At 39.6% G+C, this 26,897-nt stretch overlaps 1 protein-coding gene across 1 annotated transcript in view; it reads left to right on the top strand.

Annotated features, from left to right (window-relative positions):
• Positions 1-26,897, top strand: part of COMMD1 (copper metabolism domain containing 1) — a 262,341-nt gene that overhangs the window by 109,395 nt on the left and 126,049 nt on the right. Inside the window, 1 exon segment of the mRNA XM_032177367.1 lies at positions 2,035-2,316. Coding sequence (XP_032033258.1) covers positions 2,035-2,316 — 282 coding nt within the window.

The following is a 26,897-nucleotide window of genomic DNA, read 5'->3' as shown; positions in this document are numbered from 1 at the left end:
TAGCTGTCTGGCACAGGAGGCCTAGATTTCAGCCTATCTTGGCTTCCTCTCTAAGCTTAAACATTTCTAGCTTTTGATTTAAAATGAGATATGTGTGACTTTTTCACTCGAATACCTAGAGGCCATTGTAGGGTTATTAATTGGCCTAATTTCAATATTGTGTGTCTCAGGTCATAGGGAGGCCTGCAGAGAGGGAAAGAGAAGGAACGGCCAGTGGTTGGGGCAGTCAGAATACAAGACATTTATCAATTAGTTTATCTGTCTTCTATGGGCATGGTTCATGGCACCCTGAAAGAATTCCAGTAGTAACATTGAAGATCTCTGATCACTGATCACCATGACAGATATAAATAATAGTGAAAAAGTTTGAAATACTAGAATTTTCAAAATGTGACACAGAGACACAAGGTGAGCATATGCTATTTGAAAAATGGCACCAATAGACTTGCTTAGTATAGGGTTGCCACAGACCTTCAATTTGTAAAAAATGCAGTATCTGTGAAGTATAATAAAGTGAAATGCAATAAAATGATGCACAATAAAATGAAGTATGCCTGTAGATGTGAAAATGCTATGGTATGCTAAAGATTACTGTGCAAATTTAAGGCATGTTACTATGCTTGAGCTTATATTTAGTTACTGTGTCTTCTTGAATGCTAGAATAGAGAACCCAGATTCAATGGCAATTAACTTTTGAAAATTTATGGGAAAGTATAAAGTAGTATATAATTTCACAGTAGTATTATTGTGAATGAGCTGTTTGGCTGAAGATGGGCTTCAAAGCTAAGATAATACATTCACTTAACAATAATTTACTTAGTGCATCATATGGATAAGGCATTATACAGTTGAAGTATATCAAACCAAGCCTGGCTATAAGGCATTGTGAAATTATGTAAGATTTTATCAGACAACCAATTTTATTCTTTTGTTTTATTGTTATTATTATTATTTTAGAGACAGGGTCTTGCTATGTTGCCCAGGCTGTACTTAAACTCCTGGGCTCCAGCCGTCCTCCTGCCTCAGCTCCCCAAGTAGCTAGGACTACAGGCACATATCACCACACCTGGCTTGTTTTATTACTTCAAAAAAATTTTCATTTTATCTCCCCGCCATAGAACTGGATATTTAAAAATTATATTCTAGTTATTGATACCAAATTGAGTGACATGGAATTTTTAACAGTAGCTTTTCTGATATTTGATGTTTCCAAAGGGAGTATTTTTGTTATAAAGAGCTTATTCTCATTACTGTCTGCCCCCTCTCCCACCCACTTTTTTTTTTTTGAGTGCAGTCTTGCTCTGTCGCTTAGGCTGGAGTGTAGTGGTGCGATCTGAGCTCACTGCTACCTCTGCCTCCCGGGTTCAAGTGATTCTCCTGCCTCAGCCTCCCGAGTAGCTGGGACTACAGGTGTGCGCAGCTACACTCGGCCAATTTTGTATTTTTAGTAGAAAAACAGGGTTTCACAGTTTTGGCCAGGCTGGTCTCGAATTTCTGACCTCAAGCGATCTGCCCACCTCAGCTTTGCAAAGTGCTGGGATTATAGGTGTGAGCCACAGTACCTGGCCTCTTTACTATCCCTTGATGGCCTTTCATTAAAGTTTATTTCAGTGATTTTTTTTTGAGACAGGGTCTCTCTCTGTCACCCAGGCTGGAGTGCAGTGGCGCAATTTTGGCTCACTGCAGTCTCTGCCTCCCGGTTGAAGCGATTCTTGTGCCTCAGCCTCCTGAGTAGCTGAGATTACTGAGATTGCTGTTATTGTATATATACCACGCACAACCATGCCTAGCTAATTTTTGTAGTTTTAGTAGAGACAGGGTTTCACCATGTTGGCCAGTTTGGTCTCTAACTCCTAACCTCCAAGTGATCTTGCCTCTGCCTCCCAAAGTGCTGAGATTACAGGTGTGAGCCATTGTGTCTGGGCTGTTTCAGTGATTTAAGAGTCACTCAAAATATGATCTGTAGTTAAGAAGCTATCTTTTTCTAATTACCTACTAAATTCAAATTTTTTGCTTTTTCTGTCATCTTTATAGTCTACTGCGTCTGCAGACATGGATTTCAACCAGCTGGAGGCATTCTTGACTGCTCAAACCAAAAAGCAAGGTGGGATCACATCTGACCAAGCTGCTGTCATTTCCAAATTCTGGAAGAGCCACAAGACAAAAATCCGTGAGAGCCTCATGAACCAGAGCCGCTGGAATAGCGGGCTTTGGGGCCTGAGCTGGAGAGTTGATGGCAAGTCTCAGTCAAGGCACTCAGCTCAAATACACATGCCTGTTGCCATTATAGAGCTGGAATTAGGCAAATATGGACAGGTGAGTTAACCTTAAGTCAATTTTCCTTTGTAAACTCTATTTTTCACTACATGTTAGCTTGTCTGTTCAGCTTGATTTTATGCAATAACAGCAACGGGAAAAGACACTGTTTCCTAGAATCCTTTTTCAGAGGTAGAATCATCTGAAAATTTGGATACTCTCACTTGTGGACAGAGTCTGGAAACTAGCCTCAGGGTCCTGGCAGCTGTCTCAGAAGAACGGAATGGGCCAATAATGTGATTGCTCAGAAGCTGACCACTACTGCATTTGGTTAGATCTCAAAATCCTCGGCGTTTGGTCAGAATTTCCAAGGCAATAATAGAGATAATAAATAAAGACCAAGAATTTGGATTAAACAACACAATCTCATCCAGTCACCTTTAATAATCAGTCAGGTATAGGAGGCAGTGTATCTTAATTTACATTAATACATTGTTCATAAAGACCCCTAAATGTGCTATCTCTGTCCTTGAGGTCACAAATAATTCTCAGTTTAATCTTACGTACAGTGCTTCTTTTCCCAACAGTTACAGCAGTCATTATAGCAGATAATTTTAATGTCTATATGGTTTTTCTTGAAGTCATTCACTTTGTGTTCCAGATGACTGCCAGCTCAGACTTTTAATGATCTGGCTTATGTCTTTGGGGAAAAAAAAAGAAACTGGTAATTAGGAAGAGAAAACACAGGTCAATGAATTAGCTAATCACATTTATTTTCAGATAAATAATCAAATAAGTGCTTCTATTATATCCTACAATAGAAATTTATTTCTTACTTGATGAGCTGTCAGATTTTCTTACATATTTTCTTTTATAGTTTCTTTAGATTTTTCAGTGTTTGCAGTTCTGTACTGACTTTAATTTTAATTTAAAAGATAAATCAGGGCCTGGCATGGTGGCTCATGCCTGTAATCCCAGCACTTTGGGAGGCTGAGGTTGGCGGATCACCTGAGGTCAGGAGTTCCAGGCCAACCTGACCAACATGAAGAAACACCGTCTCTACTAAAAATACAAAATTAGCTGGGCATGGTGGAACATGCCTGTAATCCTAGCTACTTGGGAGGCTGAGGCACGAGAATCGCTTGAACCTGGGAGGTGGAGGTTGCAGTGAGCCGAGATCATGCCATTGCACTCCAGCCTGGGCAATAAGAGCGAAACTCTGTCTCAAGAAAAAAAATTTTTTTAAATAATAAAAGATAATTCAGCCTGAGCACAGTGGCTCACGCCTGTAATCCCAACACTTTGGGAGGCCAGGGTGGGTGGATCACCTGAGGTCAGGACTTTGAGACCAGCCTGGCCAACATGGTGAAACCTTGTCTCTACTAAAAATACAAAAATTAGCCAGGCATGGTGGCAGGCGCCTATAATCCCAGCTACTTGGGAGGCTGAGGCAGGAGAATCGCTTGAATCCAGGAGGTGGAGGTTGCAGTGAGCTGAGATTGAGCCACTGCACTCCAGCCTGGGTGACGAGCGATATTCCACCAGAAAAAAAAAAAAAAAAAAAATTCATTAAAAGTTTTTGGCCGGGTGCAGTGGCTCATCTCTGTAGTCCTAGCACTTTGGAAGGCCAAGGCAGGTGGATCACTTGAGGTCAGGAGTTCAAGACCAGCCTGGCCAACATGGTAAAACCCCATCTCTTCTACTAAAAATACAAAAACAAAACAAAACAACAACAACAACAACAAATTGCCGGACATGGTGGCGGGCACCTGTAATCCCAGTTACTCAGGAGGCTGAAGCAGGAGAATTGCTTCATCCTGGGAGGTGGAGGTTGCGGTGAGCAGGGATCACATCACTGTACTCCAGCCTGGGTGGGAGACCCTGTCACAAAAAAAGAAAAATTTTAAATTTGGAGTACCTTTTATTCAGTTATTATAAAGTAGTGCTACTTGTACTTGTTGACTACTTTGTCTGATCCTAAAGTCAGTTCTCTTGCTGGGCACAGTGGCTCACGCCTGTAATCCCAGCACTTTGGGAGGCTGAGGCAGGTGTATCATCTGAGGTCAGGAGATCGAGACCAGCCTGGCCAACATGGGGAAACCCCATCTCTACTAAAAATACAAAAATTAGCTGGGCATGGTGGCAGGCACCTGTAATCCCAGCTACTCGGGAGGCTGAGGCAGGAGAATCACTTGAACCTGGGAGGCAGAGGTTGCTGTCAGCCGAGATGGTGCCACTGCACTCCAGTCTGGGCAACAGTGAGGCTCTGTCTCAAAAACAAAAAACAAAAAACAAAAAAAAGGCCGGGTGTGGTGGCTCATGCCTGTAATCCCAGCACTTTGGGTGGCCGAGGCAGGTGGATCACGAGATCAGGAGATCGAGACCATCCTGGCTAACATGGTGAAACCCCGTCTCTACTAAAAACACAAAAAAATTAGCTGGGCATGGTGGCGGGTACCTGTAATCCCAGCTACTGGGGAGTCTGAGGCAGGAGAATGGTGTGAACCCAGGAGGCGGAGCTTGCAGTGAGCCGAGATTGTGCCACTGCACTCCAGCCTGGGTGACAGAATGAGACTCGGTCTTAAAAAAAAAAAAGTCGTCTGTTCTCTTAACCATTATGTTATGTGACAGATATTTTTATACACACACACACACACACACACACACATACATACAACAGATTAGAAAAATTTAATAAGCACACTTGGATATCTAAGTTTTACCAGCTATTTATATCGGCTATTTAGTTTTCATCCTGCCAGCAGTGCTTATTTCATTTTGTCTATATTTAACATTTCGGCAGGAATATGAAAACATATCTATTTTAAGACTCCTAGAAAGCTATGATATTATTTCGTTAATACTATCATAGGTTTCTAGGTTACAGGTTGCTCGCTTCTGTAATCCCAGCACTTTGGGAAGCTGAGGCAGGCAGATCACTTGAGGTCAGGAGTTTGAGACCACCCTGGCCAACATGGTGAAACCCTGTCTCTACTAAAAATACAAAAAATTAGCTGTGCGTGGTGGTGTGTGTCTGTAGTTCCAGCTACTTAGGAGTCTGAGGCACAAAAATCACTTGAGCCCGGAAGGCGGAGGTTGCAGCAAGCCAAGATCGGATCACTTCACTGTAGCCTTGGTGACAGAGTAAGTCTCAGAAAAAAAAAAAAAAGAAAAAGGAAAAAAGTGTGGCAATGATTGTATACATACATCAAAACTTACAAAATTGTACACTTTATTATGTACAGTTTATTGTACATCACATACTTCAAAGTAGTAAAGAAATAGTCACAATGAAAATGATTGATGTTGCACTTTAGCCCATAAAATCCTTTTTATTTGTTTTTTGAGACGGAGTCTTACTCTGTCATCCAGGCTGGAGTGCAGTGGCACAATCTCGGCTCACTGCAACCTCCGCCCTCCGAGTTCAAGTGGTTCTCCTGCCTCAGCCTCCCGAGTAGCTGGGATTACAGGTGCCTGCCACTGCGCCTGGCTTCGCCTGGCTTATTTTTTGTATTTTTAGTAGAGATGGGGGTTTCACCGTCTTGGCCAGGCTGGTCTTGAACTCCTGACCTTGTGATCCACCCACCTCGGCCTCCCAAAGTGCTGGGATTACAGGCATGAACCACTGCGCCCGGCCTATAAAATCCTTTTTTAATACAAATATATGAAGTCAAGAAGAGTTTTAAAGAATAAAGTAAACAATAATAGAACCTAGACTGGCAGTAAAATATACAGCCCACATCCTACAGGAAATGTTTTTGTGAGAACTGGATCCTTGGTTAGTACTTATGCCCGCTTCTAGGTTAGTGTTATTTATGAAATACTCTACTAAATCAAGTTCCCAATTTTTAGAACACCTATAGGCACCCATCTCAAAGTTGTTTTCATACTGCTGACATTGGATGAGCTTGTGAGAGAATTAACGATTCTAGGATATCAAGAAGTTGCTTCCAAGAAGGGTGACCAGGTTTTTGTTGAACTCTGGTGTGTGTGTATGTCTATCTGTGTACCCCAGGGCAACTAAAGTACTGTCTTCAGTTTATATCATTTTAAAGCAGTAGTTCTCAACCATGGTCACACATAAGAATCACATTCAGAGCTTTAAACATTTTGATGCTCAGGACTTACCCCCGGCCAATTACAGAAGAATCTGTGGGGATGGAACATAGGTATCGTTATTCTTTAAAGCTCCCCAGATGATTTCAGTATCCAGGGTTGAGAACCACTGTGTTAAAGGTAGCCAAAATAATTGGATTTGATGTGTTAATAGAACTTGGTATTATATTTTTACAACAAGAATTCAATATATGTTGGCATATTGCTTGTACTTGATGTAATTTGTAGAGTGCTTGAGATTATTTTATTTATTCAGGAACTAGTGAAGGTGGGTTTCTTTCGTTTCCCTCACTCCCTATTTAAATTTCTCTCTCCTGTTCAGTTTGTCTGTATTACTTTTCTTTGGTCTAAAAAGTACATTTGAAAATCGGCAGCCAAGTACATACATAACCTTGTTTTCTAAACCACGGTATATATTGCAATACCTTTGAGATATGAGGAAGCCAGAGTAATAGAGAAATAACTAAGGCAGTATACCTTAATGGAAATCTGCAAAGCTTGAGAAAATGAGTAGGAACTACTGACCCAATTACTTTGCTTGTAGTGAATGCTTTTTCCAACAGAAGTAAAAATTTTGCAAAAATAAAACATGATTCTATTGTAAAAACATGCAGAAAGCTTTAAGGTGAATATTTCATATCCAAAAGATGAACATCAAGTGCTTTGCTTATGAGACTGAAATCCTGTCATATTTGGCCATAAATCACTGTGAGATCTGAGCCATGAGGACTGTAGGAATCTGGCATATGTCTTTAGAAATGTTTTATATTTGCTCACCTAACACCTTTGTTGTGTTTTCCTTTCCTGGAACTTCAGTAGAGATTACGATAGAAGTGTTTTCTTTTTTTAAACACTAACTGGGGAGAAGGGATGGTAATTTATACCTTTAGCGGAGTCTCATTATGCTTATTTCTTCTTTTTAGGCTTGAATTTGGGTATTTTATAAAGATGTATTGGGTTTTCTTTTATGACTTCTTGTCCTTCAAGGCCAAAAGGACATTTTGTGAGGAAACATTTAGACTTAGTCTCAGTACTGAACCATTTAGTACTGAATTGTTCTTGCACATACATTTTAAGATGCCCTGCATGTAGAGATCCCAAAATATAAAACTCTTTATTGTTTTTTAATTTATTTATTAATGGCAAATGTTATTGCCTTTTCTCAAGTAAGTTTTAGTTCAGGCACTTCTCCAGTTTTGGGTTGAGTTTTCAGCAGACCTATAGAGGAAAACAGATTTTTATATTTTCTGATCTAGTTGTTTTTTCTAACCAACTCATATGCTCACTCCTGTCATTTATAAGCAATTAGATGAGGGGGATATTCACTGACCATACATTACAGAATCAAAATAGGTTGGGCTCTATATTAAAAACCCAGCAATTTTGTCTGAAACATAGATAAACCTCTAATCTCAAGGGAAGGTATTCATTTATTTTTAATTTCTAAATTTCTTTTGAAATAAACTAAATACAATCATGCTCTGCATAATGACATTTCAGTCACTGATGGATCACATATAGGATAGTTGTCCCATAAGATGATAACACTGTATTTTTAAGGTACCTTTTCTATATTTAGATATGTTTAGTTACACAAATATAATACTTACCATTGTGTTGCAGTTGCCTACAGTGTTCAGTACAGTAATGCCCTGTACAGGTTTATAGCCTAGAAGCAATAGGCTATACCATATAACCTAGGTGTATATCAAGCTACACCATCTAGGTTTGTGTAAGTACACTCTATCATGTTCACACAATGAATCACCTAATGGCACATTTCTCAGAAGTTAACCTCATCGTTAAGCTGTGCATAACTATACACTGATCTCCTTTTGTAATTCTAGCTAGTAAATAAGGAGTAAGAATCTGCTAAAACCTATAATTAATAATCCGTTTATGTCTGGGCGCAGTGGCTCACACCTGTAATACCAGCACTTTGAGAGGTCGAGGGAGGCAGGTTACTTGAGCCCAGGTGTTTGAGACCAGCTTGATCAACATGGCGAGACCCCGTCTCTACAAAAAACATGAAAATTAGCCAGATGTGATAGTGCATGTCTGTAATCCAAGCTACTCGGTAGAGTGAAGATCCCTTGTGCCCAGGAGGTCAAGGCTGCAGTGAGCTGTGATTGTGCCACTACCCTCTAGCCTGGGTGACAGAGTGAGAGTGAGACCTTGTCTCTAAATAAGTAAATAAGTAAATAAATAAAATCAGTTTATACTGAGCTTGGTCATAATACCATTGTAGCTTCACAAGCCTGAGGAATGTCACCACAGCTATCTGCTTTGTGTCCTAGGGACTCAGCAAAGTCACGTGTGCATGCACACACCCCACAATCACTTTCATACACACACACACACACACACACACACACACATATATATATTTTGGTTTATACTGTGTATGTGTGTAAATACATGGAGGGATTTGTAAGGATAGGATATAGGGATTAAATAAAAGTACCATTTTATTTTATCAACATTCAGTCTCCATTTTGAGATCACATGTTGTCTTACTCCAAATAGCGCTACCAAAGGAAAAAGATATCGTGCTTGGTTATATAAGCTGTAATGCAAGCTTAATACAGATTTGTTTCATAGATAATTCTTGTATTTGTTTAAGGTTGATTTTTACTTTCAATAATGTACTAAACCCAGAGCCTCCAAAAAATTAGTGAAACTAGTTTTCTGATAAGACATTCAACTATCATTTGTCAGTAGGGATTGATAAAATTTAACAGCTCGAAGATACTTAAATCAGTTTAAAATACATTATTTATTTGTTTATTTATTTATTTGTTGCTACTTACCTACAGTGTCTCCCTCTGTTGACCAGGCTGGAGTGCAGTGGCATGCTCTTGGCTCACTGCAGCCTCTGCCTCCCGTTCTCCAGCGATTCCCCACTCCTGCCTCAGCCTCCCAAGTAGCTGGCACTACAGGCATGCACCACCACACCTGGATAATTTTTGCATTTTTAGTAGAGACAGCATTTTTACCATGTTGGCCCAGGCTGGTCTTGAACTTCCAAAACCTCACGAGTGATCTCCATCGCCTCGGCCTCCCAAAGTGTTGGGATTACAGGTGTGAGCCACTGGGCCCAGTCTAGAATACTTTAAAAAAAACAGATAAAGGAGATTTTCCATTTCGTATTTTATATCAGATTTAGAACATGGAATTTACTTAAACTTTAATTCTGAATGAGTCAACTCTTTTTGTAGCTCTAAGAAGTGTTCCATAATAGTTTGTGTTCTAAAGTTATGGTCTTCAACTTATAGTTGAATTTAAAAGTATAATTTATAGAAGGCAATGCTTAAAAGTTTATAACAGAAAAAAGAAAGAATAAGACTGGGCATGGTGGCTCATGCCTGTAATCCCAGCACTTTGGGCGACTGAGGCAGGCAGATCACCTGAGCTCAGGAGTTTGAGATCAGCCTGGCCAACTTGGTAAAACCCAGTCTCTACTAAAAATACAAAAGTTTGCCAGGCATAGTGGCACATGCCTGTAGTCCCAGCTACTGGGGAGGCTGAGGTAGGAGAATCGCTTGAACTGGGAGGCAGAGGTTACTGGGAGGCAGAGGTTGCAGTGAGGCGAGATCACACCACTGTACTCCAGCCTGGGCAACAGAGTGAGACTGTCTCAAAAAAAAAAAAAAAAAAAAAAAAAAAAGAAAGAATAAGAAATTTTGTTTCCTTAGAAAGTTGTTAACATTTTTGCTTTCACACACTTGTTAAAAAAAATCTATGAAAATCCAAAACTTATTATTGAAATTCAAACTAACTCTGAATTAGCTATTTGTAAAAATACTTTGTGGAGAAGGGAATGTTTTACCAAAATAAAATAAAAAAATTAAAAAACTAAGAAAAACCCCTTTTAAAAACATTACTAGTTATAATGAATAGTGAAAGGACTATTCTTATGAATTCTAGTGAATGGTTAGTGAAATACTTGCAGTAACTAGTGAAATAAAAATGTAAGTTTAATGCTTTTTAGTTTTGAAAACATTAAAATCAGAAGTATTCAATTATTGATAACTTACCAGTTGAAAAGTAGAAATTTTTGGGAATGCTTTACGTAAGGATTGTAATAAATGATATTTAATATTTTTGATGTATTGAAGATTAGACTGCTGTACTGTTAATACAGTACTTCTTTTTCTTGGCCAAGTGTTTCCTTTAAAATTGATATAATGTTTTTGCATTTATTCTCATTTTAAATAATAGTCTTGAGATTTTAGTTACTGGATCCATAATCAACATTTGACATACTTGAATTACCTTGTCTTTGAAATATTTGTCTTCCAGAATACCACATTTGCCTGATTTTCCTGCTAGCTTTCTAGCTCTTTTTTTTTCTTTTAAAATCTCTTTTGCAGCTTCCTTCTAATCCTCACAACATCTAAATGTTGGTGTACCCTTGAACTCTGTCCTCGATCTTCTTTTCTTCCTTTTTACAACTCACTTCCTAGTTGATCTCATGTAATTCCTTGCATTTAAATACCATCTATATGGTAATGACTCCCAAATGTATATCTCCAAACTGGATTTCTCCCCGAAATTTCAGATACATATTTATGACATACTTGAGATCTTCACTTAAATGTGTAAAAGGTATCAAAAATTGAATATGCCCAAAACTAAGTTCCTCATATATCTCCAAAACCTGTTCCCCCTGCATTTTTTCTCATCTCAGTTAGTGGCACCTCCATTTTTCCAGTTCATATCTTTTTGTTTTCTCCTACCCACATCCATTCCACCATCAAATCTTGCTGGGTCTATTTTTAAAATATATGTAAAATTTGAACACTTCTCACCACCCCCAACTGCTTTGTTTAGATCACCATCACCTCTCTCCTAGATGATAACATCCTCCTAACCGATATCTCTTTCTGCTTTTCAGTCTGTTTTCAACACACAGCATCCAGAATGACTGTTAATGCATAACTCAGAAAATATATTCATGGCTTCCCAGTTCACTCCAGTGGCTTTCTATGTCAGTCAGATTAATAGTTCTCTCCCTTACTTTGTCTACTCTAGCTAGACCCACTGGCCTTGTTGCTAATTTCTGAAACATTCCAGGGATCTTCAGGACCTGTATACTTGCTCTTGCCTCTTTCTCAATTTGTCTTACTCCAGTTATGGCTAGCCTTTTCACTTCCTTAAAGTCTTTTGTTTTTTTTAATCACCTTCTCATTAGGCCTTCACCAGCTACCTCTCTAAAAGAGTTCTCCATGTCCTGCTTTATGTTTTATATTTACAATTTACAATGTATAATACGATAAACTATTTAAAGTGTACAATTTGATTAATTTTGGCTGGTGTACATGTCTGTGAAAACACCACTACAGTCAAGAGCCAGAACACGTTCCTCGGCCCCTAAATGGGGACTGTATCCCTTTACAGTCATCCACAATTTGTCAGCAACTGCTGGTCTGCCTTTTGTTACTTTAGTTGTTTTTCTTCTTGTTACTTATTACTACCTAGCATGCTATTTTACTTATTAATCTTGTCAGTGCTCCAGATTAGCGTTTAAGAGGACAAATATATATTTTTTAATTGCTGCATCCTCACAATCTTGGATGCCTCCCGGCACATGGTGTTCAGTTAATATTTCTTGAGTGGATAAATCCCATAACTCACTATAAAGCATCTCCTATGTGTCAGACACTACATAGGAGTTGAGGAAGTATCAGTGAACAATACAGACAAGTTCATTATCTTATGGAGCTCACAATGAAAGAAAGTTGTTAATAATTAGTATAAGAAATTATATCAGAGATGGAAGAGCCTTACCAAAGCTCAAAAGATGGAATGGCTATCTTTACCCAGGAAGTTGAAGAAGGCAGTTCTTAAGAGGTAACATTTACATATGATTTTTCCAACATCGTAAACTCTCTGATCCAGAGCTGAGAATCATGAAATAAGAACAACAAAAAAGTTGATACAGGCAGGATGGATTCTCTAGAGTTTATGAACATATCTTTGCATTTAATGCATAGATGTACGGCTGGGCGCAGTGACTCATGCCTGTAATCCTGGCACTGTGGGAGGCTGAGACAGGTGGATCACTTGAGGTCAGGAGTTTGAGACCAGCCTGGCCAACATGGTGAAACTCTGTCTCTACCAAAAAATACAAAAATATTAGCTGGGGCTGGGTGTGGTGGCATGCACCTGCAATCCCAGCTACTTGGGAGGCTGAGGAATGAGAATCGCTTGAACCCAGGAGGCGGAGGTTGCAGTGAGCCAAGATCACGCCATTCCACTCCAGCCTGGGTGACAGAGTGAGACCTTGTCTCAAACACACACTCGTACATGCATACACACACGCACGTGACCTTTGGCAGTGATTTTTTTTTTTTTTTGAAATGGAGTCTCACTCTTGTTGCCCAGGCTGGAGTGCAGTGGCTCTCACCGCAATCTCTGCCTCCCAGGTTCAAGCAATTCCCCTGCCTCAGCCTCCTGAGTAGCTGGGATTACAGGCGTGCACCACCACGCCCAGCTAATTTTGTATTTTTAGTAGAGACGGGGTTTCTCCATGTTGGTCAGGCTGGTCTCGAACTCCCGACCTCAGGTGATCCACCCGCCTGGGCCTCCCAAAGTGCTGGGATTACAGGAGTGAGCCACTGCACCCGGCCCCTTTGGCAGTGATTTAGTACAAGTCCCTAGTGATTGCCATTTCTTTCTCACCACCTCCCACAATGTTGGTTTTCCATTTTTTCAGCCTGCTGTCAGTAAGAAGTAGCAAGAAGTAAATTGGCAGAAAAGCTATTATAAGCAAAAGGAAGATTCACTTAGCTAGTGATTCAAAGCATCACTATATGTCAGACTCACCTGAGGAGCTTAAAAAGAAATTAAGATGCCCAGACCCCACCTCAAAGTAAGTGGCTTTATTTTAATTTGAGTGAAGGAAGATTTCTTCTCTGAGGTGAGCTGAGCTTTGAATGACAAGAAGGAGGCAGCCCCAGGAAGATCTGGGGGCACAAAATACAGGCAGAGGGGGCAGCCAAGGCAAGAAATTAGCCTTGTTAAGAATTTTAAGTGTAATGGGAAGCCATTAGAGGGTTTTAAACAAGGAAAGATGTGATGTGACTTATGTTCTAATAGGATTGCCTTGATTCACCTATGGAGAATGGATTTCTGGGATCTCAGTACTGGGATACTGAAATCCCAGGGGGAAAATATCACTAAGGTTGGAATTGCTTTTCTGCACATTAAAAGCAATTCTCTTTTGCCTCGAAACCTCCATGTGATGGTAATTAGGTAAATGGGATTTCAAGGAAAAACAAAATACAAAATAACAAAAAGAAAAACTGTTATCCTTCATTCTCTTAATAAGATGAGGTGTTCAGAAATCAATGGAGCCAATATTAATATTCCACTCCAAAAAATAGTAGAAATGAGTTTACGTGGACTTCTCACAATCTCCATTTCACATTTCCATCTCTGTTTCTCATTTATGACAGGTCCCTTCCTTTAAAAACTTTTTTTATTATAATATGTTCCAAAACTTGTTTGTCAAACCTAGGGATAACTAATAAAAATCAGTATTGTAGGGGGAAAAGAGTGAAAGCAGGAGGCCATTTACTGGGCTCTCACAGTGGTCCAGGTGAGATAACAGCATGGAAATAGAGGTAATTTTAATGAAGTGAAGTGAGCAGGTAGAGTGTATGTTTTGAATATGGGTGAGTTGCTTTGAGTTGACTTGGAAGGGATGTAGAGAATGAGAGAAAGTGAGGAATTGGGGATAACACCTTATTTTTTCTTGTAAGACTATGTTAGCGTAATTTGGTAATTCTAGTCATTGTTAAACAGTCTTATTGCAGTGTTGACTGTCTAATATACAACTTGAGTTTTCTGGTAGCTATAATTACCCCTTCCACTTGGGGAAAAATATAAAAGAAATCATTTAACATTTGGCAGTTAAGAAAATGTTGTTTGTGCTGAAGTAATTTTATTTTTAAAACTCTCAACTTACAGAGAGATGCACTTGAGATTACTGAACATAAATTTTTTATAGACTTTAAAAGAAAATCATTGTTTCTTATGATGTGCCCTTTCTTATGTATACTATACCCAATAAAATGATTTAAAGAGGAGGAGAGAAAAAGATGAATGTCTTTGCAGATTCATTGACCCTGTGAGAACAGGGCTTTGGCACTGCTGAAGTCTTTAGCCTCTGACTAGTGCTTGCCAGCACGCAGTCCCTGGTGTTGGACTTCTTTCAGCTGTTCAGGCTGTCTGTTTCTATTCTTGCGGACAGATGGGGTGCTTGAGAGGAAGCCAGCAAGCCAAGCCTTAAGAGGACTTGGAAGCAATTTTTGGATATAAGTCCCTTGTCCTAAACTCAGGGCAACAGTGTATCCTGCCCAGCAGTGTTGAACTGCCTGTGTTTGTCTAGTATGTGTGTACTGGCTGGTTGGCTCTGGGCTTCATTCCATGTATGCCACTGCTCTATTGCCAAGATAAATGTAGAAGGCCTCTGGCCCAAGCCCATCCTTAGTACTTGAAAAAAAAAAAAAATTGTAGTACAATATACATAACGTAAAATTTTACCATTTTAACCTTTTTTTTTTGACAGAGTCTTGCTCTGTTGCCCAGGCTGGAATGCAGTGGTGCAATCTTGGCTCACTGCAACCTCCACCTCCTGGGTTCAAGTGATTCTTCTGTCTCAGCCTCCCAAGTAGCTGGGACTACAGGTGTGCACCACCATGCCGGGCTAATTTTTGTATTTTTAGTAGAGATGGGGTGTCACCATATTGGCCAGTATGGTCTTGAACTCCTGACCTCATGATCCACCCCCCTCAGCCTCCCAAAGTGCTGGGATTACAGGTGTGAGCCACTGTGCCCGGCCATTTTAGCAGTTTTTAAGTGTACAGTCCAGTGGTATTAAGTACAGTCCAGTGGTATTAAGTACAGATGGTTTTCTTTTTTAAGAGATGGCAGTCTTGCCACCCAGGCTGGAGTACAGTGGCATGATCATAGCTTACTGTAGCCTCGAAGTCCTGGGCTCAAGCAGTCCTCCTGCCTCCACCTCCCAAAGCACTGGGATTACAGATGAGCCACTGCATCCGACCCATTCATGATGTTGTATAACCATCACCACTATCTATTTGCAGATCTTTCTTTTTTAAATCCCAAACAGAAATTCAGTACACATTAAACAGTAACTCCCAATTTCCACCTCTCTTCAGCCCCTGGCAACCTTTTTTCTACTTTTTTCTCTATTTAATTGCCTATTCTAGGTACCTCACATAAATAGAACCATACAATATTTGTCCTTTTGTGTCTGGTTTATTTTACACATAATGTCTTCAACTTTTATCCTTGTTGTAGTACATATCAGGATTTCATTCCTTTTAAAGGCTGAATAATATTCCATTGTGTGCATATACCACATTTTGTTTATCCATTTATCTGTTGATGGATATTTGAGTTGTTTCCACCTTTTGGCTCTTGTGACTAATCCGCTGTGAACATGGGTGTACAAATATCTATTTTAGTCTCTGTTTTAAATTCTTTTGGGTATATACTAGGAGTGGACTTGTTGGATCATATGGTAATTCTATGTTTTAACTTTTTAAGGAACTGACAAACTATTTTCTACAGCGGTTGCTCAATTTTATGGTTTTTTGCAGTACATGAAGTTTCCAATTTCTGTACATCCTCAATAACGCTTGTTAGTTTCTGGGTTTTTTTTTCTTTTTTTTTGATAGTTGTTATCCTAATGTATATAAAGTGGTATCTCATTTAGTTTTGAGTTGAAGTCCTTAATGATTAGAGTTGTTGAACATCTTTTTATGTGCTTATTGGGTTTGCCCTTTTTGTTTGTTTTTTTGAGACAAGAGTCTTGCTCCATCTCCCAGGCCAGAGTGCAGTGGTGCAATCTCGGCTCACTGAAACCTCCGCCTCCCGAGTTCAAGTGATTCTCTTGCTCCTAAGTAGCTGGGTACAGGCACACACCACCACACCTGGCTAATTTTTGTATTTTTAGTAGAGACGGGGTTTCACCGCTTTTGGCCAGGCTGGTCTTGAACGCCTGACCTCAGGCAATCTGCCTGCCTTGGCCTCCCAAAGTGCTGGGATTACACGCGTGAGCCACGACGCCCAGCCAGGTTTGCCCATTTTCAAAAATCTTTTTTATTTTTCTTTCTTTTCTTTTTGTCTCTCTTTTTTCTTTTCTTTTCTTTTTTTTTTTTTTCGAGACAGGGTCTTGCTCTATCGCCCAAGCTGTAGTGCAGTGGCACAATCTCGGCTCACTGCAACCTCTGCCTCCTAAGCTCTAGTGTTCCTCCCACCTCAGCCACCTGAGTAGCTGGGACTACAGGTGCAAGTTACCATGCCTGGTTAATTTTTTGTAGAGACGGGGTTTTGCCATGTTGCCCAGGCTGGTCTTGAACTCCTGGGCTGAAGCAAGCCACTGCCTCGGCCTTGCAAAGTGCTGGGATTATAAGCATGAGCCACTGAACCCAGCCTCTTTTTTTTTTTTTTTTCCTACACCAAACACCTGAACCCATTTTACCCACTTTTATTGTTTTTTTAGTGTATTCAGGATATCAATCATATATTAGATATATGGATTTGCAAATATTTTCTCCCGGTCTGAGTTTTCACTCCCCTCCAGATCATATCCTTTGATGCATAAAAGTTTTAAATTTTGATGTGGTCCGGTTTATTTTTACTTTTGTTGCCTTTGCTTTTGGTATCCTATCCAAGAAGTCATTGCCAAATCCAATGTCATGAAACTTTTCCTCTATGTTTTCTACTAAGAGTTCTATAGTTTTCACTCTTAGGCTTAGGTCTTTGATCCACTCGAGTTAATTTTTTCATATGATATGAGGCCATTCTTAAAATTTTGTATGGATTTTTAAAAAATAATTTATGCTACTAGGGAAACAGAAAATAGGACTTCTGAACTCGAAGCTGATAAGTTGTAAATTTATCATGTTTTTGAATTTTCTAGATAACTCTGTGTAATTAATTATACAGAGCTCTTATCACCCAAGACGTTAATGAGTGGTAGTCTCTAGGAACCAGCTCAGATTAACTGCCAAATAAGCTAAACTTCCTTTTTATTGCCAGAGTTATTAACCTAAGTGGATTATAAGTCAATAACAGAGGAAATATATCTGAATTTTAATGAGCCATTTTATAGTCTTGTGGATACAGTACAAAAGCCTGAACTGAATTATGATAAACCGAGTGAATGTAACAGTGTTGATCACAAAATGAGTTTGATCTTTGATCCTGTGATACTGGCCTCTCTCCACACACACACTTCTTAGTCTAAAGAAAACAGCCTAGTCTTCTTAGAATATCATTTAAAGGCTGGATGCAATGACTCATGCCTCTTATCCTAACACTTTGAGAGGCCAAGGCAGGTAGATCACAGATCACTTGAGCCCAGGAGTTCAAGACCAGCCTGGGCAACATGGTGAAACCCTATCTCTACAAAAAATAAAAAAAAATTAGCAGGGCATGGTGGTACACACCTGTAGTCCCAGCTGCTTGGTAGGCTGAAGTGGGAGGATTGCCTGGGCCCAGGAGTTCGAGGCTGCAGTGAGCTGTGATCATGCCACTGCACTCCAGCCTGTGTGACAAGAGTGAGACCCTGTCTCCACAAAAAAAAAAAAAAAAGGAAAAATGAATGTATCTTTTGGCTGTGTGGCTCTGTTCATGTAATTCTTTAAAAACGCTGACTTTAGGCTGGGCATGGTGGCTCACGCCTATAATACCAGCACTTTGGGAGGCCAAGGCAGAAGGATTGTTTGAGGACAGGAGGTCAAGATCAGCCTGGGCAACACAGGAAGACCCCATCTCTACAAAAAATTTTTAAAATTACCTGGGCATGGTGGCATGCACCTGTAATCCCAGCTACTTGGGAGGCTGAGATAGGAGGATCACTGGAGCCTGGGAGGGAAGATTGAGGCTGCAGTGAGCCATGATTGTACCTCTGCATTCCAGCCTGGGCGTCAGAGCATGGCCTATCTAAAAAAAAAAAGTCTGACTTTATGTGGAGGTGAGATCATGGGTAGCAGGCCCATACCCATCTTTTCAGGTACTTCTGTCTTCCCAACACATGTATATTGATGAAAGGTGGATTCTTATTTTCCTGCTTAGGTCACATGGCACATGGCTACCCAGGAGGAAATCATTGTTTATTGGAATTAGGGTAATTTAGGGAAGGTGTAAATTGACAGCTGATACCACAGGGAATAAGTGAGGAGCAGTTCACCAAAGGAATTAGGCATGCTGGACAAACAAAACCAATATGATACGAAGGTACTTTTGTCAAAATAAACTAACAGTAGTACTTCGTTACTAACTAAACTCCAGATTTTATTTCTATTTCAGCAGTTTTTCCATTAATATTCCCTTTCTGTTCCAGGATTAAATCCAAGCTACCACTAAATTGCTAACTAACTAAATTGCACTTACTTATCATGTCTCCCAATCATGTCAGATCACTGTTTCAGTTTTTCATGAGCATTATGGTTATTTTCCAGCTTTATTTGGATATAATTGGCAAATTCAAATGGTATATATTTAAGGTATAAAACTCGATGTTTTGGTATATATGTACATTGTGAAATGACTTTGACAGTCTTGAAGAATACTAGCCAAGTATCCTATAGTGTGTCCTCTAATCTGTGCTTGTCTGTTGTTTTTCTCATGGTTAGATTGGTTTATAGGTGTCTTAGTGCGTTTTGTGCTGCCATAACAGAATACCTGAGCCTGGATAATTTATTGAGAACAGAAATTTAATTTCTCATAGTTCTGTAGGCTGGGAGTCCAAGATTGAGGTGCTAGTAGGTTTTGTGTTTGGTGAAGGCCTGGTCTCTGCTGCCAAGAGGGTGCCTTGAATATTGCATTCTCCAGAGAGCAGGAGCACTGTGTCCTCACATGGTAGAAGAATAGAAGAGAGCAAACCCACTCCTACAACCAACTAACCAACCTCCCTCCGTCCCTCCCTCCCTCCGTCCCTCCCTCCCTCCTTCCGTCCCTCCCTCCCTCCTCCTTCCTTCCTTCCTTCCTCTTTCTTTCTCTCTCTCTCTTTCTCTTTCTCTCTCTCTCTTCCCTCCCTCCCTTCTTTCCTTCCTTTTCTTTCTTCCTTTCTCTTTTCTTTTTGACGGAGTTTCACTCTTGTTGCCCAGGCTGGAGTGCAATGGTGTGATCTCAGCTCACTGCAACTTCTGCCTCCCAGGTTCAAGCAATTCTTCTGCCTCAGTCTCCCAAGTACCTGGGATTACAGGCACCCACCGCCACACCCAGCTAATTTTTTGTATTTTTAGTAGAGATGGGGTTTCACCATGTTGGCCAGGCTGGTCCCAAACTCCTGACCTCCAGGGATCCGCCTGCCTTGGCCTCCCAAAGTGCTGGGGTTATAGGTGTGAGCCACTGCGCCCGGCCCTAAAAGCTCTTTTCATAATGGCATTAATCCATTCATGAGCATGGAGCCCTCATGATCTAAACATCTCCCAAAAGGCCCTACCTCCCAACACTGCTGCACTGGGGTTTAAGTTTCTAACACATGAATTTTGGGGGACACATTCAGACCATAGTAGTGGATTTTGGGAAAGAGCACAACAGAGGTGAAGTAGCTTTCTTGTCACACCATGTTAGGCGATAGATGCAATCCACATGTCATCACTGTTGATGCCACTTGGTTAAGGTAGTGTTTATCAGATTTCTTCACTGAAAAGTTACTATTTTTTTCTCTCCCTACTCTATTCTTCAGAATTTGCTTTTTTATTATTGTAGAAACAAGTCAGTCCAGGCTGCACTCAAGAGGAGGGAAGATTGGCTCTACATTTTGAAGGAAGTGTCAGAGAATTTGTGAACATACTCTAAATCTCTACAATACACTCTTCGGCCACAGATTATTTACATTCATCCCACGTGCAGAATACACTCACCCCCTCCTAATATTCTGCAGAATTCTCATTTATAGCATCAGCTTACAGTCCAGGATACTGTCATCTAAATTAGGTCCAGTTTTGGATGAGGCTCCTCAGATGTATGTAGTTTCTTCAGCTCCTTGAGTACATTACTTCTGTATGTGAAGACATGTGAAACTAAAGAGGCAAATTGTTTGCCCCACACATAACCAAGATGCAATGGTTGGTCAGGTGTATGATAACTAGTGTAGACATTCTTGTTCAAACAGAGGGAAAATGTTGGTACAACGGTGTTGTTACATCACACCATTTTTGAAATTCAGCTGGGCACAGGTTGGTAATTCCTTGCTTAAAATTCAGGTCTGGAAATAATTCATTATGGCTCTTAGCTCGTCCTTCTGGGCTTTTGTTTCCACACTCTTGAGTTTTCTTTTCTGTGAAAAGTAGGAAAGTAGGCTTTTTTTTGCAGCTGTGTAGATTCCTCTATCCACTTCCAACCTGTAGATGTTTGGGAGTCCAAGGCCCTCTTTTCATTTTGTACTATTTCTGTCTCTTTCAGTCGAAATGGGCAGTGTTTCTGCCAATATAACTTTCTTCAAAACCTTATGGGTCTCCTGTTAATATTGGGGCTCACTTCCTTAAACAAAAGTCACACCTAAAAATCTCTTTGAGATAAGCCATTCTCGTTCTTGAAATTCCGCTGAGGCAATAGCTTTTAGCTTCTTAGAAACTCTACTCTTTGATAGTTGAGCGTGGTGGCTCACGCTTGTAATCCCAGCACTTTGGGAGGCCGAGGTGGGCAGATCACCTGAGGTCAGGAGTTCGAGACCAGCCTGACCAACATGGAGAAACCCCGTCTGTACTAAAAATACAAAAAAAATGAACCAGGCGTGATGGCGCATGCCTATAATCCCAGCTACTCGGGAGACTGAGGCGGGAGAATTGCTTGAACCTGGGAGGCAGAGGTTGTGGTGAGCTGAGATTGCGCCATTGCACTCCAGCCTGGGCAACAAGAGCAAAAGTCCGTCTCAAAAAAAAAAAAAAAAAGAAACTCTACTCTTTGATTAAAATAATCTGTAAGTCACACCTTTAAAATCTTTAGGAGGCCTTTTGCCTAACTGAATAGTACTCAGAGGCATGATCTGGGATCTTACCAAGGTTGAATTTTGTAGCTGTGTCCTCAACCACATCTTTTAGATCATGTTTTCTTGACAGTGCTTGAGATTTGAATTTTGCTGGGAAGCCATTTTTTGTTTTAGTATTTTTTCCGTGTGAGAGACTAGGAATCTTCAAAACCAGCAAGTTCTGGCTCCTTTTTGTTCAACTGCTCTTGAGATATTTATTAGGAGTTTGGAAATTTGAGTCTTTGTTACAGTGGTGTAGACTTGGCAAAATGAGAGGTCTGGGAGTCTTGAGCATTTGTTCGTTGGAAGTTGAAGAGATTGAGGAGCAAGGAAAGCTAAGGGTGGAGCTTTGAGAAATGTGTATCTTTAATAAGCAAATGAAAAAAGACAGAGAGACAAAGTTGGAGGGGGTCAAAGACAGATTGGAGAAATGGAAAGTACAGGATCAGAGAAGTATTGACAGTGGCCTGGCCTCCTCACTTTCTTAACATGGTTGGTTTGGTGGAAAGTTTTCCAGTTTCTCTTCATAATAAACTCTTTGAGTCAAGCAGATTAATACCTTTTATATCTTAATGTTTATGTCGTTAGCTTTTGTATTAAGCTGAAGAATGAAAACACCACTCCAGAGGCAAAGTTGGAGAGCAAGTCTATATAACTTCGCCCTGTATAACCATAAAGAATACCATGGAAAAGAATGTTACATGCTTAAAGTCATACATGCTTTCAAAAATTGGCTTGTCTTTTTGTTGTTGAAGTTTCACAGTGTTTTAATCTACTATGTTTTTAACATCAAGGTTAAACTCTTAACAGATACTTGATTTGTGTTTTCTTCTGTAGAATGTCTTTTCACTTTCTCAATAATGCTCTTTGATGTACAAAGGTTTTAAATTTTTATAAACTCCTATTTTTTTTTGTTTGTGCTTTGGCGTCAAATCTAAGAATCCATTGCCAAATCTGATTCATGAAGATTTACCCCTATGTAGATCTTATATTTAGATTGTTGATCTACTTGGAGTCAGTTTTTATATAGGGAGTAAGGTAGGGGTTGAATGAATTTTCTTGTTTTATTTTATTTTAGAGTGTGGGAATCCCAACTGGTGAATATCTGTCTGTTCTTATACATTGAGGGCAGATAGTATACAATCGTATACAATACAGGTTTTAAGAGATTTTCTATAATGTAGTTTTTAACTCCTCTGTCAGACTTTTAAGAAAATTGCTTGACCCTAGTTCCTGGAATTTGGTTTTGCTTCTTTTTTTTTTCTTTTGAATTTTGATTATAAAGAAGGATAGTTCTAGAAACCCTAAGTTAGATATTTTAGTTAGATAGTTCTAGAAACTGTAAGTTAGATATTTTAGCATGAGTCTTCTAATATTATTTACCGGCGCTTCATTTTTTTTTTTTTTACATGAAGCCGAGACCAGTGTATGTTGAGGCACTTGGTGAACAAACAAATCATAAGGGTAAAGTATTTTTAACAATGTTTGGATGTTGTCTTTGGAATGTGTTTTAATTCTAGTTTCACCATTTTTTTTTTTTTTTTGGCCAAATCAATAGCTGCATATCACTTTTTTTAAAAACAATTAATTGGAAATACTTCTGAATAAAATGATTTTTGTAAATTCATGCTTTGTACCCCCTCTACTTTAGTAGAAATGATAGATAAATGTAGAAATTGAAAAGACTTAGCCACATTAAGGAAAGATCAACATGTCTGTGAACCTGAAATGGAATCACAGAGTGAGGGGATGAGTGAGGCTTAAAGCCAGGGATCGTTTAGAGTCCAATGTAAGTGCTAGTCACTGAGTTTCATTCCTAAGTAGTAAGGGAAGTAAATGTACTTCATGGACACCATTTATATAAAGCTTTTCAGAATATCCAGTTCACTTTAAAAATCTCACACCTGTAATCCCAGCACTTTGGGAGGCCGAGGTGGGCAGATCACCTGAGGTCAGGAGTTCGAGACCAGCCTGACCAACATGGTGAAACCCCATCTCTACTGAAAATACAAAATTAGCCGGGCGTGGTGGCACATGCCCATAATCCCAGCTACTCAGGAGGCTGAGACAGGAGAATCGCTTAAACCCGGAAGATGGAGGTTGCAGTGAGCTGAGATCGTGCCATTGTACTCCAGCCTGGGCAACAAGAGCAAAACTCCGTCTCAAAAAAAAAAAAAAAAAAAAAGCATGAGAATGCAAACACAAAATTTAGAATAGTAGGTACCCCTGAGGAGTGGAAAATGGAATAAGGGAAGACATAGTAGCCTTTAACACTGTATGTAAACATTTGTTAAACTTAAATCCAAAACAAAGAGAAAAACTGAATGTGTGTATTGTGAGGAAGAAGAGGTACCCATAGGAATTTAGCCTAAAGAAACAACCCAAGATTCTACAAATATTTATATATGCAAATATCAGTGTTGTTACAGACCAGTATTGGAAAATGTTTATGAAATAATGTTCAGTGGAAGTAAAAGCAAGATACAGAATTGCATACATAGTATAATCTAAATTTTTAAAAAATGTTAATTGTGGTAAACTACATATAATACCATTAAAAACATTTTGGTGTATTCACAATGTTGTTCAACCATCATAATCCAAATTTAATAAATAAATATTTTGCATAGGAAAAAGTACCACAAGAAAATACATAAAAGGTGTTCACAATGATGAAAGGTGTTCACGGTGATGATTTTTTTTTTTTTTTTTTTTTTTTTTTGGAGACAGGGTCTGCCTCTGTAACTCATGCTGGAGTGCAGTGGTGCTATCTCTCAGCTCACTGTAACCTCTGCCTCCCGGGTTCAAGCAATTCTCCCACCTCAGCCTACTGAGTAGCTGGGACTACAGGCACGCACCACCATGCCGGCTAATTGTGTGTGTGTGTGTGTGTGTGTGTGTGTGTGTGTGTATGTGTGTGTTTAGTAGAGACAAGGTTTCACCACATTGGCCTGGCAAGTCTTGAACTCCTGACTTCAAGTAATTGCCACTTTGGCTCACCAAAGTGCTGGGATTACAGGTATGAAACACTGCATCTGGCAGATATCTGCAGTTCTTTTTACCCCTCAGTAGTTTCCAAATTTTCTGTAGTGAAAATGCTTTGCTTGTTTTCTTTTTCCTAAGAAGATATTCAGCCTTGAAGTGGTTCAGGAAAAGCATGCGTATATGAATAGTTGAAGCAAAAATGGCAAAATTTTAGCAAGTATTGAACTTAGTGGTAGATACATGAGTGTTCGCTGTTTCTTTCCCCTTCTTTCTTTTCTTTTCTTTTCTTTTCTTCTTTCTTTCTTTCTTTCTTTCTTTCTTTCTTTCTTCTCTCCCTCTCTCTCTCCTTCCCTCTCTCTCTCTCCCTCTCTCCCCCCCTCTCTCCTCTCTCTCCTCTGTCTCTCTCTTTCTTTCTCTGAATCTCACTCTATTGCCCAGGCTGGAGTGCAGTGGTGCAATCTCAGCTGTCTGCAACCTCTGTCTCCCAGGTTCAAGCAATTCTGCCTCAGCCTCCCGAGTAGCTGGGACCACAGGTGCACGCCACCATGCCCGGCTAATTTTTGTATTTTTAGTAGAGACAGGGTTTCACCATGTTGGCCAGGCTGGTCCCGAACTCCTGATCTCAGGTGATCTGCATCTTGACCTCCCAAAGTGCTGGGATTACAGGCATGAGCCACCACACCTGGCCCCACTGTGTCTTTCTTAAAAGAGTTCTGTTTGAGAAAATGTTAAAACAACGTTTTATTCATCACTAGCTGGTTATAGTGGCAAAAAGGAAAAAAAAAAATTTTGGAGAAGTATCACACACACACACACGCGCACGCGCGCCCATTCCAAGCTTCAAAGTAGTAATCTATCCTTTCTTTCGTTCTTTCTTTCTTTCATTTTAATCATTTTTTGATGTTTGTATTTTAAAATATCGTACAAAGGGCTAGAGGGCTTGAATAATTCATTTTTGGCATGTATCCAATCAAATGCCCTACTGAATTAGGTTAATAATAAAAACATTAAGAAATTGAATGAAGTTTGGAATTGAGCTTGTTGGTAATGTTTCCAGGTACTTTCTTGGTTGTTGAACAATATTCTAAAAGTGACCATTTTTAAAATGGTGAGATTACCATTTACTCAGATTTTCAAATTTATGAATAAACATGTATATTACTATTTTCTGATCATAAAATGCTCTTCATATTTGTTTTATTCTGTAATTGGCAGCATTTAGGTGATGAAGTTGTGGAAGAAATGTACTGTGTTTGGGCTTAAATCTGCTGGAGGCACTATTTTATAGTAGTTCCCCTTTATCCTAGGGTGATCTGTTCCAAGACCCCCAGTGGATGCCTGAATCCACAGTTAGTACCAAACCTTATATGTACTGTTTTTTCCTGTACATACATGTCTGTGATTAAGTTTAATTTATAAATTGGGGAATGCAGTAAAAAATTGACAACAATAATGATGAAATAGAACAATTATTACAATATGGTATATTAGAAGTTATGTGAATGTGGTCTCTTTCTCTCTCAAAGTATCTTATTGTACCAGACTCACCTGCTTTCGGGCCGCAGTTGACTATGGGTAACCAAAACCACAGAAAGCGAAACCATGGGTAAAGGGAGACTACTGTATTTTTTTGTTTTTACTGTGCAAAAAGTAAAGGTAGACCTAGGATTTTCTTCAATTAAAGGAAATGCCTACAAGATTGTTAATGTGTTAATTGCAAGCCTAGTAAATTCCATTATAATGTATGTGATTATACTCTGTAGAGTAGTTTACTATATATACATCCTTTGCTATTGATGGTTACGTTCCAACGAAGTTAAACTGGAATTTTGTATTGAATCTTTCAGGAGGAACTTTGAAGTTGTTTATGAGTATCTCCAAATATCTTTTTCGGGGCTTATATAAATTAAAAGTTGTACAAGACCTTTTCGACCTAGTTAGTCTCTTAAGAGTGTTCTTTGTTTATAGGTTTCTGTAAATATGTAATGTAATGTTACCTTATGTAATTAATGTAAGCTACCGTATTTTGAAAATTCAGAATATTTGCCTTGTAAGACTTTTTTTCTACACAAATTTATCTCATGCTATTGGACCTGTAATTTCTTTTTCTCTCCACTCAGGTTTAAAAATTCAAAATAATTGGTACATATAGGTAGTTAACAAGAAGCAGTCATTAATGCTATTATAAGTTCTGTTCTTTCTTTCTTAATGAACTAGAATTTTCCTGTTTCCTGTGCAATCTTGATGCTTAAAAAAAAAAGCCCAGGCGAGGTGGCTCACGCCTGTAATCCTAGCACTTCAGGAGGCTGAGGCGGGCAGATCACCTGAGGTCAGGAGTTCAAGACCAGCCTGGCCAAGAACCCTGTCTCTGCCAAAAATGCAAAAGTTAGCCAGGCGTGGTGGTGCACACCTATAATGCCAGCTACTTGGGTGGCTGAGGCAAGAGAATTGCTTCAACCCATGAGGTGGAGGTTGCAATGAGCCAAGCTTGCACCACTGCACTCCAGCCTGGGGGACAGAGCGA

The sequence above is a fragment of the Hylobates moloch genome, unplaced genomic scaffold, assembly GCF_009828535.3.
Source record: "Hylobates moloch isolate HMO894 unplaced genomic scaffold, HMol_V3 SCAFFOLD_15, whole genome shotgun sequence".
In the NCBI taxonomy this organism is placed as follows: domain Eukaryota; kingdom Metazoa; phylum Chordata; class Mammalia; order Primates; family Hylobatidae; genus Hylobates; species Hylobates moloch.
This window is presented reverse-complemented; position numbering and strand designations above follow the sequence as displayed.